The sequence below is a fragment of the Chiloscyllium plagiosum genome, chromosome 18 (assembly GCF_004010195.1).
Source record: "Chiloscyllium plagiosum isolate BGI_BamShark_2017 chromosome 18, ASM401019v2, whole genome shotgun sequence".
Taxonomy (NCBI): domain Eukaryota; kingdom Metazoa; phylum Chordata; class Chondrichthyes; order Orectolobiformes; family Hemiscylliidae; genus Chiloscyllium; species Chiloscyllium plagiosum.
The window spans coordinates 32,288,991-32,302,609 of record NC_057727.1 but is presented as its reverse complement, the minus strand read 5'-3'; the positions used below and the strand labels follow the sequence as shown (position 1 = coordinate 32,302,609).

Genomic DNA, 13,619 nt, shown 5'->3' with positions numbered 1-13,619 from the left:
TTATATAGTAACTGTTATGGCCACAGAAAGATCCAAAATGCTTTACAGCCAATAAAGTACTTTGGAAGTACAGTCAGTGTTGACACATAGCAGGCAATTTACATGTAGCAAGCTCCCACAAAAAGAAATGCTGTACTAATTATTGAAAAAATATTGACTATGACACCTGGAACAACTTTCTCATCAGTGGTGAGGTTCTGGAACCCACGAGTTCAAAGGGTAATACAGGCAAAAACCATAATCACATTAAAACATGCGGTGGAACAGTCAATGGGTTTAGGAATCAAAATTTGGAGAGTGGGATTAGTGTGACGAGGTATTCATCGACTGGTATGGACATAATGTGCCAGACGACTACCTTCTGTGCATGAAATCTTACTGTGTTTTCTATGTATCTATAACTCTTATTAAAAATAGTGCCATTGGCTCTTCTATGTCTACATTAGAGGACAGACAGGCCTTCACTTAGTAGGCTCTCGTCAAAAAGATAGCAGCTTAAATCTTCCAACTTCCCTCACTGGATTGGAATGTGTTGCTGGAAAAGCGCAGCAGGTCAGGCAGCATCCAGGGAACAGGAGAATCGACGTTTCGGGCATAAACCCTTCTTCAGGAATGAGGAAAGTTTGTCCAGCAGGCTAAGATAAAAGGTAGGGAGGAGGGACTTGGGGGAGGGGCGTCGGAAATGTGATAGGTGGAAAGAGGTCAAGGTGAGGGTGATAGGCCAGACTGGGGTGGGGGCGGAGAGGTCGGGAAGAAGATTGCAGGTTAGGAAGGCGGTGCTGAGTTCGATGGATTTGACTGAGACAAGGTGGGAGGAGGGGAAATGAAATTTTCAGCTCTGATCTCCAGCATCTGCAGACCTCACTTTCTCCTAGCCATAGTGAAGCCACACAGTGTCTAACTCAATGACTCGTCTCTGGTAAATACGAACGTTGTTGATCTCCTCTTGTGTTGAAATCAGAAACAGACATGAAGGTGACAATTGGAAGCCACCCACCCTGCACTGAGACTGAAGCCAGCCGTCTCTGGTTTGATGTTTTCAAGAAAGACCTTTATATCTGCGATGGGAAGATTTGGGTGTCAATCTTACAAGGTAATGCAACAATATCATTAAGGTAGAGATGGATTGTTTGTAGTGCCACCCCTCAGTGAAGTTGTTAATGAATAAATAGAATACATAAAGAAAGAAAGTCACATTTGTATGAACCTCAGCAAGGCTCATTACGGTCAATGAAATTTTTTTTACTCAGCCAATGAAACAGGGCACAATAAGCTCCCACAAACAGCAATATGATAGTTGCCAAGTGACCTGCTTTTGCAATGTTGATTGGTCAGGACTCCAGGGTTAACTCCCTTACTATTCTTTAAAATTGTGCTATGGTATCTTCTCCCTCCACTTGAGAGGATAGAATCATAGAATCCCTACAGTGTGGAAACAGGCCCTTCAGCTCAACAAATCCACACCAATCTTCTGAAGATCCATTCCCCTATCCTATTATCCTATACTTACCCGTGACTGCTAGGACCTGGTGTGGGGCTGGAGCTGGATGTGGGGGCGGGGTTAGGCCTGGGGGCGGGGACAGAGGTTGGCGTGGGGGCGGAGTTGGACATGGTGATGGAGACCGGCGGGGTTAGGCGCGGTGACGGAACTCCGTGAAGAAGGCAAAAGTCAACCTCCATTGGAAGAGGATTTGAGTACAGGTGCAAGGATGACTTGACCAATCTTGTCACTCGCTTCCAATGCTCTGCTTTTACATCTTTTATAATGGACTCTAGTATTTTTTTCCACCTGTCACTTAGTTTAGCCTGTGGCAAAAATCTGCCGTGTTTAAATTATTTGTATTTAAGTTAGCCACTCTTCATGTAAAAATGACAAATTTCCATTGAACATTTCACCTGACCATGCTTAAAATCCATCACACAGTTTGCGCTTTTAACATTTGCATATCCCCTTTCATGTAATTTTTCCACACATCCTTTTTTCAATGATGAGTATTGAAGGAATGTTGGATTTGCCAACAGTTTAAAGTTATAATCTATATAATTACATCTTTTCATGTATTATGGGCTGACAATCAAGAACAATCTTTGTGTGTCAGCTGTTTAAGGCCTGGATCAGTTTATTTGAAACAGTTCTTTAACTTGGTCAGATTTAGTGCCATTTGTCTGGTCAGTATGTTTGTGAAGGTTGCTACAGTCCAGAAATGTATACCCACTGTTCTTCCCAAGTGAACAGTTTATTTGTTTAGCCCTTCTAACCTGGCTGTTTCCTTTCTCCCTCCATAAGTAGTGACCTGTGTTATAAGATACTGCAACTTCATTGAGTGTGCTTGGCTGCTTATTACGTTCCAAATTCCTACAAATGAGCAAATAAGAAAAATAGGAATAAACATCCTTCATCGTATATTTCTTGTTATGGTCTATGTAAAAAAAAACAACAATATAGGTAGAATGAGGTTCTGCAGGCACTTCTGAGAAGCTAAATCCAATACTGACAGGTTGTTTAGGGAAGAGTAATCATAGGGTAATAGAAGGTTGTATTGAGTTTGAGAGTGATTAAGTAAATTCCAAATCAGAACATCCAACTTAAACAATGCCAGGTGCGAGGGGTGAATTGGCCTAGGCAAATTGGCAAATTTTATTAAGAGATATGATTGTGGATAAGCAATGGTGTACTATTGCCAAGTAGAGTAGTAAGTAGTGGAATACTGGAAGAGACCAGTGAAGGATGATGAAAAAAATGGACACAGGAGAAAATGGAATATTTAAACAAACTAACCAGAAATAGTAAATCAAATGATAATAGCTTCTATAAATATACAAAAAGGAAGGGAATAGTGGAAGTAAATGCCCTTGAGGGTGAGGAAAGAGAAATTAAAATGCAGGAATAATGTAATGTCTGAAGTGTTAAACAGATATTTTGTTTCTGTCTTCACAGAAGATGCAAAAAAAATCAGCAATAGTGGAAATTCAGCATAATGAGAGTGAAGAATTTAAAAGTAATTAATACTAATGAAGCAAAAGAAGTGGAGAAGTTAGTGGAATAGAAGCTGCCACACGATAGCGTGCATCCTGCAGGTTGTAGAAATGGTGAATGCAGAGACTGAATACACCTTTTGCGATCTTCCAAAATTCCCTTAACTTTGGAACCATGTGAATGGATTAGAAAGTAGTGAATGTAACATCACCATTCAAAAATGGAGTGGGGGGGGGAATGGAAGGAGAGAAACTGAAAACTATGCCAGAGAGTCTGACACAGATCCTAGTATGATTAGGCAAAGTCAATACCGTTTTATGAAAGGGAAAGCATGTCTGACAAATCATGACACTGTGGGACAGCATGGTGGCTCAGTGATTAGTGCTGCTGTCCCACAGCACTAGGGATCCAGCTTCAATTCCAGCCTCAAGCAACTGTCTGTGTGGATTTTATACATTCTCCCCGTGTCTGTATTGCTTTCCTTTGGGTGCCCTGTTTGGTTCTCCCATAGTCCAAAGATGTGTAAGTTATGTGTGTTGGCCAAGGAAATTGCCCATTAGTGTCCAGAGATATTTAGGTTAGGTGGATTAGACATGGGAAATGTAGAGTTGCAGGGATAGGGTAGGTGGGTGAATCTGGATAGGATGCTCTTCGGAGAGTCGGTGTGGAATTGTTGGGCAGAATGGCCTGTTTCCACACTGTAGGGATTCTATTCTATGATCTATGATAAATCTGTTCGAGGATGTAACTAGCAGGGTAGATAAGGTGGAAACAATATCTGTAACATATTTTGGTTTTCAAAACACATTTGATAAGGTGCCACAAAAAAAGTTGCTGTACAAGGTGAGGGTTCATAGAATTTGGAGTAATATAATGGATGATTGGTCAGTTAAAGGACAGAAAGTAGGAATAAATAGGGCATCTTCAGGTTGGCAAGCTGCTCCTAATGGAGTATTGCCAGGCTCAGTGATGAGCCTCACTAATTTGTTTTTTAATTGGCTTTGTTGAAGAACCTGTGTGTAATGTATCAATGTTTACTGGAAATGCAGTGCTGGGGTGAAATTAAGCTGTTAGCTGAATACAGACCGCAACAGGATATGGATAGGTCAAGTGATGGGCAAAAGGTTGACAGATGGAGTACAGTGTAACATGACAAAAAGAGGAAATTACTTGCTTTTGTTAAGAATATGGAGGAATGAGAAGTGACCTCATTGAAACGTACGAAATTTTGAGAAGGCCTGGCAGGATAATAACTGGGTGCTTGTTCAGCCTGGTTTTACTATCTAGAAATAATGCGTATTGTCTGAAGATACAGGGTCACCCCTTTAGAACTGATATGAGGAGAACTTGCCTCATTCAGCTTTGTGAATCTTTGAATTCTGTATTTAAATGGTTGTAGTTGTGTAGTTTGGAGGGTTGAATGGCCTGTTCCTGGTCTGGTTTTGTATGTAAAAAGAATACCGTCGCTTATAATCTGCCCTCACTTTAGCAGGAAATGTTCCTTGTTTCTCTCTGATGACTGGTCATTCCCGATTTATAGCTGTGGTGCGGCATTAATTGGTTCAGTGTTTTCAGTGCATTGAAAGGCAGAATATCAACCAGGGTTTCTGATCCTGGCTGGTGTTCCTGTAAATCTTGCTGAAAAGTGAATGTGTATGGACATAGGGTGAGAATAACCTTTAGCCACTCACTGCTTTGCACTGCACTTTAAAGGGAAATAAACTACTGTTAGCCATGCATACTAGCCTGATGTGAGTTGCTCTTTTTTGGATGACATAGCTGGGGACCGTTTTCTTCTGATGTTGGTCCAGATTAAACACTGCTGAAAATGTGTTGCTGGAAAAGCGCAGCAGGTCAGGAAATTCCTGAAGAAGGGCTCATGCCCGAAACGTTGATTCTCCTGCTCCATGGATGCTGCCTGACCTGCTGCGCTTTTCCAGCAACACATTTTCAGCTCTGATCTCCAGCATCTGCAGTCCTCACTTTCTCTCAGATTAAACACTGCTTGCCAGATACAAATTTTATTATGTGATGGATGACAGACCACAAATTTTGTTCTTAAATTTTGTTTTTTTTGCCTGTAGTACCTTGGGATATTTACCTATTTTCAAGACAATATACAAATGCAGGTTGGTTGTAATGGACAGCCTGTTTCCAAAGCATTCACTGGATACATTGTATAGTCAAAAGCTTAGAAACTCTCAAGGCTAAATGGCACAAATATCTTCTGAAAGGAAGATGCACTGTCAACTACAACTGCATTCCAGCTAATTTTGGTTCTATCTTCAGGTTTTGAAATCCCAACCATTTCGAAGGTTGAAGTTTAAAACACAATATAATGTGACGATTTTACCATTTCCAAACCTTGTCGAAGAAAACAATACCTTCCAGTTTCAGGTTGAACGTAAGTACTGGCTTCATGTAATTAATGTGATAACTTATAACAATTGGATGGGTTGGACTGAAGGGTCTGTTTCCATGCTGTACATCTCTATGACTCTGAGTTCAAAGCCTAGACCAAAGTGTCTATTAAGAATACAACATTTCAATAGTAAAACTGCAGACCTGTTGCAATAGGTTAATTGATCTGAGTTGGTCAAATATAACACATGTAGTGCATCTTTTCATTCACCTGTAATCGTGGAAAATAACTGATTCTATCAAAGAGAAAAATGTGAGAATGAAAGTGCTTTCTACGCATCACTACATTTGTCAGTATAAAAAACATTCTCAGTGTTGAATTGTTGACATTGCTCTTATTTAATTCAGCTAGTGATGAACAAAAAAGACCTAAATAAGTATAACCAGTTAGTAATGTAAAAATTCTAAACTGCATCCTAATTTATTCATAATTTCACTGAAGCATTTCATCTTGAAGAAATGCTAAATAATGTGAATAATTTGAATACAAAACTCTTAAAATTTGAACCAATGAAAAGTGAAACCCATTTAAGTGAATTGCCTCCAGCAATTGCAACCAAAGTACTTTTAAAAGCAGTTTTGTGATAGTTTCTGACTTAAAGAAATCTTCACAAGTTTAGAAAGAAGGATACTGCCATTTTGACTTAATGAGATTTTGAGTCATCTGACTTGAAAAGAGTTCTTTCTGTGGTGGCTTCTTGCTGTTAGCTGAATGCCCACATTGCTTTTGGCTATTTAAATGGAGACTGTCAAAAGATAATGGAGTTAAGACTATTAAAATTCATTTCAAACTGTTACCTTTTCTTGCTGAGTATTTAGTTGAAACATAATTGTGTTTTTTTTCCATTATTGCCCTTTTAGGATGGTGTAGCCCCTCCACGCCCCCACCCCCCACCCCACCCCCTGCTTCAACTTAATCTGAAAGCTTCCAGTTGCTGTGGTTTCAAATGTGCTTTGCGTTCAGTTTAAATTAAGATTATTTGAGAGCAAGGATTAATTGTGTATAATGACAGGATAATTCCCATTATTTGAAAATCATTTCTCTATCAGTATAGCTTGCAGAAGTCTGTTGAAAAGAAATGGCCTCGGTTCTATGATGATAATAATAGAGAGGTTTTGGTACTAACCTTTATTAATTTGTATTTGAGATAGCAGCCTCCATTGGCTGTATATAAGCAGTTAAATGCAGATATGGGCATGCTACTGACCAAGCTGCCTGATTTCTCCAGAAGCCTTGCTGTAATTATAACTTGATGAGGAATTTGTCATTGAGGTATGTGGAACGATATCAGTTTGTTTTAGTATACGCACACACAAGTTACCAGAAAGAGTTTAGGCTTAATCATTCCATTGTGAGGAAGTTTTAAAAGAAGTGTTAAGTCTTAATCAGTGTTGCTTCTAAGATGCATATATGCACAGGTGTGTGGCAACCTGAAAGGTACATGCATGCTGCTCACGAGTTGTCAAGTATAAGAAAACATAAATGCTGGCCACGCAAAAAGAGTTAATGGAACTGTGCGTCTGTGCACAACAAAAGCAATTGAAGGATTTTGGTCCTAATTATGACTAAATAACATTTGGGTAGCGCTGTAAGACACGCTACAAGTGTTGTGTCCTCTTCTTTCACATTTATGTATTGCTAAGGGGTTAAATCTGCAATTGTGACTTTTAAAAACTTTCTTTTTCTGACTCTTTATGCTCCCTTTCTTTTGTATTCTGTATAAGACTTGGTACTCAGTTAAATTTTGAAGTGCAGATTACTTCTAAAGGAATTTTAAATCTAATTTGTTAAGGAAATACACAGCTGTTTATCTGATTCACAAAGGTCCTACCCAGATCCCTTGCACAAATACCTCATGTTCTTGTTTGTCTGATCAGACTAAGTTCCATTGCAGAATCCCATAGAAAGTCTGAGGGTAGATATTAATGTGATGAAAGGCTAGTTCTGTTTCCTTCCCTCTAACTGCAAAATCCTGACCAAACGTAACTTGCAAAAAATGTGCTTTACTTCTTCCAGGTTAGTGACTTATATTAGTTAATTTTATTTTTTTATTTTGTTTCGCATTTACAAACAGACTGGTCTCCAAAGAATCTGGATATCAACCAACCGTACCAGTCTACAAATTTAAATGTAACCTTTGACTTGGCTCCTTCTATTTTTGGGTTTAAAGCCTATCACATACGCTGTAAAATGGTGAACACTGGTTTCCACAAGGACAAGACTATATTTGTGGTAAGCAAATTGGAGACCTGTGCAACATAATAATGTACTTACTGTGTTCTAATTATAAAGCTGGGTAAAGATAAAGAATGGGCAACTTGATCCCCAAACCTTTGATCGTGCCAGGTGTCCAAAACAGTCATTTTATTCAGTCCACTTGATATTTACTGTATATAGTACTTTCCCAATCCCTCAGCCTTCATAACCTCTTTTAGCTGGTATGTACTTTTTGGGAGATTGGGAGAATTGCTTTAACTTTTAAATCTTTTATAGTTGGTGTGTAATGGGAGATGTATATCTTTGGGCTCAAGTTGTGTCCTGTAAGTTTTCTCTCTTTGAAATCAGTTGTTTCCCTGCAGTATGATGTATTGGAAGATTCTTTTATGTAAATTAAAGACATTAAATCAGGGATAGACAGGGACAGGGTAGTGGAGTGGGTCTGGATGGGATGCTGATTGGAGGGTTGGCATGGACTGTATGGCCTGCTTCCACACTTGTAAGCATTGGATGATTCTAAATCAACTTGTAGGTTTTGCTGGATTGTTTGACTGGTTCTAAACACAAATATTTAAAACCAGTTTTAACAAAAAAATCAGAATCTATATAAATTATAGATTCATTGAGTCACACAATGCTGGTTGATCACCTTGATAATCAGTGGGAATATTTGTTTGGATTTGCTGGGTGGTTTTGCAGCTGGATGCCATTCCTGCCATTAACCTTCTTCATTTATCTGGCATGGGGACCATGCTAGTGACTGGGCTCTTCCCTATCAACAAGTCCTGGAGGGGGATTTGAACCTGGGGTCTCCCTGCTCAGAGACAGGCCAGTTACTTACTGATCTGCTTCAATTCCTAGCCACTAACAATGGTATTTATCATTTTTGAGGAAATCAGGAAGATGTGTTTAGGATTTATAATGCCTCATGGCTGCTCCTTGAATGTTTTTTTATGAGGCTTTACATTCTTTTTATTAATTAGTGCATGTTGTAAACAACCTCATTGCATTTCCTCAGCAAGGAAGAATGGCTGCTGTGTGTGCTGGCTGCCATGTGGATATTAGAGTGACGCAGTTGTTACTTATACCATCAGTTACTCTGCATAGTATTTATTAGATAAGATGACACACACTTCACATTTTAAGGCTCTGAGACCTATGGTACTATGTTTAAAGTGTTAAAATGAGGCATGAACAAACAAAAGTTGGTGACTCTCAGGCTTGATGCTAAGTATCTTTTAAGCCCATTTTCATAATTATGTCTGTGTAAGTAATTGTTGAACCATAATATTCATGAAGCTTTAAATTCTGTCAGGATGTTGTTTAAAGATTCATTGAAAATTTTAATTTCTTCCCATAGGACAGTAATATGACCATAGTGAGTTACATTTTTCATGACCTTTACCCAGGCACTTACAGCATTGAGGTATGATTCTTTCACATTCAGGTATTTTTCGAATTCTGCTTCCAATGTTACTTTATTATCTTATCAGTCCAGCCTTACAACCCTCCGATATCTGCATTCCTTCAATTCAGGTGTTGTGCGCACATTGATTTTCTTTACTCCATCACTGGTGACAGGGCCTTCACTTCACTTGGTCCTGAACTCTGGAATTCTCTCTCACTTCCTCTCTGCATCTCCAACTCTCACTTTTCCTTGGTACATTCATCAAAACCTATCCTTTTGACCAAATGTTTGGCCATTTACCCTAATGCCTTCCTATTGTAGTTCAATGTCAATTCTTGTTTAATAGTGCTCCTGAGAGACCCCCCTTCTACAGTGTTGAAGGTGCTATACAAATGCACATTGTTGTCTCAAATTGACCACAGAAGACTTCAGCGTTTCTCCATGAGGTAGAGCACAACATCTGGTCTGATCTCAGTGGGGGACCACTCAAATGTCTCCACATAAGGGGAGTAGGATGAGATAGGTTCCCAGCAATATGAGTGAGCATTTAATAGCTTTATGCTTTGGCTGCTTGCTTTAATTTTTTAACTCTTAAATCTTAACCTCCATTTCCAATTCTTATTGGCAAAACAACTTGGTTCAAATTTCATTCTTTCAAATGAGACTTTGATTTCTGCGTAAAGCCTTTGCAATATAGTTTGTCCCCATCTGCTTGCAAACAAGTTGCAGCTGTAGGCTCCATGAGATTATTACATCCTAGTTATTATTTTGTGCGTTTCTTGTATGCCACATATACAAGACACACAATACTTATAAAGCCAAACTTACTCTCTTCTATCATTATCTTTTATGACTCAATGGCCCAGATTTTCTTTGTGTACAGTTATAGTGGCATATCTAAATAAAAGGAGTCTTGTACAGTGCAGAACAAAGAGGAAATTATGGAGTAAATAATAAAGCCATTGCTTATGGGATTTCTTATCTTTGTGAAGTGTTTCTGTTGATCCACTGTTAAACCTCACCAAAAACTCTAGGAAGGAATGCCCCCGTTCCCCTCGTGAAAAAATGAAATTCCAGTTTTGCTGCACCATCACTAGCTTTCATTTTGTTGCCACTTGAATTAAAAAATTAATGCTGTAGGCGTGCTGCCAATGGTGAGTTTTAGGTGAGTGTCATACCTGAACAACTTATAAAGCCAGTTTTAAGTATTTATGTTCACATCCTGCTTAACGTACTTGCAGAGAAAATAATACCTGCTTTGCTATTATGCCTTTTGGGGCATGTACAAACAAGAAGTTCAGGAAAATATAAGCAAATTATCGACAGCAAAATCAGAACACTGTCTGATTAAATTTATGATATACGTTGCCACTCTCACTGTTGCAGGAATTTCTGGGCCAAATATTTATCAGAAACATTAACTTCCACAGACTATCAACAGCAAATCTGCTGGATTTGCGCCAAGAGTATCATTTTGCTCTATTTCCCTTTTGATAAGTGGTTTGGAAATGGTGATTCTCATCCCAAGTTTTATTTGTTCCAATATGACCCAAGAGGGAGCCCAAACTGAAGCATTAAGCGTTGTCTATATATAGAGACCTGGAAAAAAGAGATTTTATAATAATTCATTTATAGTTAGTCAACTTAAAACAAAGCACTTTCTTTTAATTGTTCTTTGTAGCCTTGCACATTTTTGCAACTCATGACAATTGAAGATCTTCTTGTATCTTTTTTCTTTAGGTGACGGATTCTAGTAATACCACTGGGAAACAAGTCAATTTCACAGTGAGACCAGGTAGGCTTGATCCTTTTCAGGTAGGACCCTAGTGGCAATGGGCACACCCTGTATCTGTATGTTTAACCTCAAATATATCCAGAAATTATTAACAAATGATTTATTTGTATAGCTGTAAAAAACATCTTAAGGGAGGAGATTAAAATTACCTTACAGAATCAAAGAATGACCTGGTGAGTTATAAATTAATGTTGGCAGCTTTTGAACTTTATTGCCATTTTGTCTGGTTGAGTTTTCCACAAATTCTACAAAATTTAATTCAACATTCTAGCTTTGTAAGGAAGCAAATTTTTGAGTGATGTGATGAGCAAACAGAAGATGATTAATATAAGCATTTCCTTGCTTTGGATATTTAGTCTTTAGGCATTATGGCATGCATGTTTCCATTACTAGGAATATCCATTGTTGATATGTGACACACATTTTGAAACAGCAATGTTTTCCCTGTCCACCCCAACTTCCTTTAAGCTAAACATCATGGATGCAGGTTCCTTTTGTACCTGGTCCTTGTAATAATTAGACGTAAAATCTTAATATCAGTAACTTCCTCAATAGTAAAAGGAAAAATGACTAAGGGTGATCTTGATGTTAACGAGAATCCCTTTATTGATGCAGAAAACCTGTTGCTAATGCCAGGATGCCACTGTGCAGATGGCATCAGTGACATCAGCAAAAGTGATCTTGTCAGTTGACACCTCTGATGGCAGCAGTTCTGCGTACATTTCATTTGCAGCATCTATGAAGTATGAAGTAATGGAGACTAATGTGGAGTTGGCTAATTTGAGCCAATATCTTCCATAGATTGTAGTAGTTTCTCCTTCCTGCAAAAAAATTGACCAAAGTCACTTCTGTAAACAGGAGTCAATTACAACTGTAAAGCAGGGAGTAATACTCTCCACCTGGTGTCAGACTTTGATGGATGTAGGCCTCACCGCAAGGATTGAACATACTGATAGGGAAGCAGTGGCAAAGTACTGATGTCACCAGATTAGCAAACCAGAACCTCAAGTTGCTGTTCTGGTGACCAGGATTCGATGCTACAATGGCAGAGAGTGAATTTTGAATTCATTAAAAATCTGGAATTAAAACAGTGGTAATGGTAACTATAAGAATGTTGACTCTCATACATAAAAAAATCGGTTCACTATTGCCCTTTTAGAGGAGGAAATCCACCATCCACGCTCTGCTCTGGTTTATGTGCGACTCCAGACTCCTAGCAATGTAGTTGACACTTAACTGCACTCTGGGTTAGGGATGGGTGAACTTTTAAAGAAATCTCATCCTCTGGTGCAGTGGAGCGATAGACTCAAAGGTTCCTGTTCAGTTTGCAATGTGCAAAACTGGATTGTCTGCTAGACTTTACAATGGGTGGAGATGGACTGACTGCGGATTTGACTAACCCGACACTCCACGCTGCAGTGTGGTTTTATGGGCAGAACTGCCTTTCTTCCAGGAAGGTGCAGTGACGCACCACAGTATTGTTGTGCTTGTCCATGGATGCAGCTGACAATAACATCGAGCTTACTGATATTCTTACTGGAATCAGCATTTTAACCCAGAATGGGAATCAATCAATCAACCTTCTTAACAGATCTGGTTCAAATACTCATCAAAACAATTCATTGAGCTATCAAAGGAACCTCAATCTAGTTTATGAAAAATAAACTATTTTCCAAAAATGAAGAACTTAATCATAAGCGTTCAACTTTGCTGTGAAAAATGTAGCTTTGAATTTATCTTGTAGATGGCAATAGAACATAGATATCAGCTTCAAAACATCTGAAAACTGATGGAACCGCATCCTTTGGCACCTCTAGCCTGCTTTTAGATTATGTTTTATGTTCAGTAAACTAATATGTTTCTTCCTATTCTTCCATCAGTGCATTACCCGTGGGCTGGTCCGATCCGAGCAATTGCCATTACTGTTCCGTTAGTGATAGTGTCTGCGATCATCACTCTCCTCACAGTGGTCTGCTGTAAGAAACAGCAAAGTAAGAAATTGTTTGCAATTTTGTTCGTGATTATTTGTCAACAGAAAAGTAACAGGGAGGAGTGGAGATTAGGTTACCTTTTATGGATTGCTGTGGGATTTCGCATGTACTTCGAAAATCTGGGGCTTTCCTTTTCAAAGCTGTGCAGAGTATGTTTGTTAAAACCAGACAACACTGATACCATCTTCCAGGACCACCAGGAACAAAAGTGGAGTCATTATACAGTTCTGTATTAACTCCATAGTGATTGGAATGTCCCTTCCTGTTGCAGTTTATATAAAACTAATTTTTCTTGTCATAAAATGGTAAGGCAAACCTGGATAGGACTTATACAATTAATGGTATGGGCCTGAACGTGGGGTACAAGCACCTGAGACTGGAGTCACAGATAGACAGGGTGGTGAAGAAGGCATGTTTGCCTTCATTGATCAGAGCATTAAGATTAGGAGTGGAGACATCATGTTGTGGCTGTACGGGGCATTGTTCAGGCCAGTTTTAGAATACTGCATACAATTCGTGTCGCCTTTCTATAGGAATTAAGTTGTTAAATTTGAGAAGGTGCAGAAATGATTTACAAGGAAGTTGCTGTGACTGGAGAGTTTGAGTCATAGCGAGAGGCTGAATAGGCTGGGGCTTTTTTCCCTGGGGCATCGAAGGATGAGGGGTGACCTTGTAGATGTTTATAAAATCATGAGGGGCATGGGTAGAGTAAATAGCCAAGGTCTTTTCCCAAGGATAGGGGAGTCAAAAACTAGAGGGCATAGGTTGAAGGTGAGAGGGAAAAGATTTAAAATGGACCTGAGGGATAA

General features: G+C 39.0%; 1 protein-coding gene across 2 annotated transcripts in view; it reads left to right on the top strand.

Annotated features, from left to right (window-relative positions):
* Positions 1-13,619, top strand: part of il17rd (interleukin 17 receptor D) — a 104,882-nt gene that overhangs the window by 68,258 nt on the left and 23,005 nt on the right. Inside the window, exons 5-9 of one of the 2 annotated variants that reach the window (XM_043708113.1) lie at positions 5,267-5,381; positions 7,474-7,631; positions 8,977-9,042; positions 10,765-10,819; positions 12,700-12,810. In XM_043708113.1, coding sequence (XP_043564048.1) covers positions 5,267-5,381; positions 7,474-7,631; positions 8,977-9,042; positions 10,765-10,819; positions 12,700-12,810 — 505 coding nt within the window. The remainder of the gene's footprint in view (positions 1-5,266; positions 5,382-7,473; positions 7,632-8,976; positions 9,043-10,764; positions 10,820-12,699; positions 12,811-13,619) is intronic. The other variant, XM_043708114.1, reaches the window with a different exon arrangement.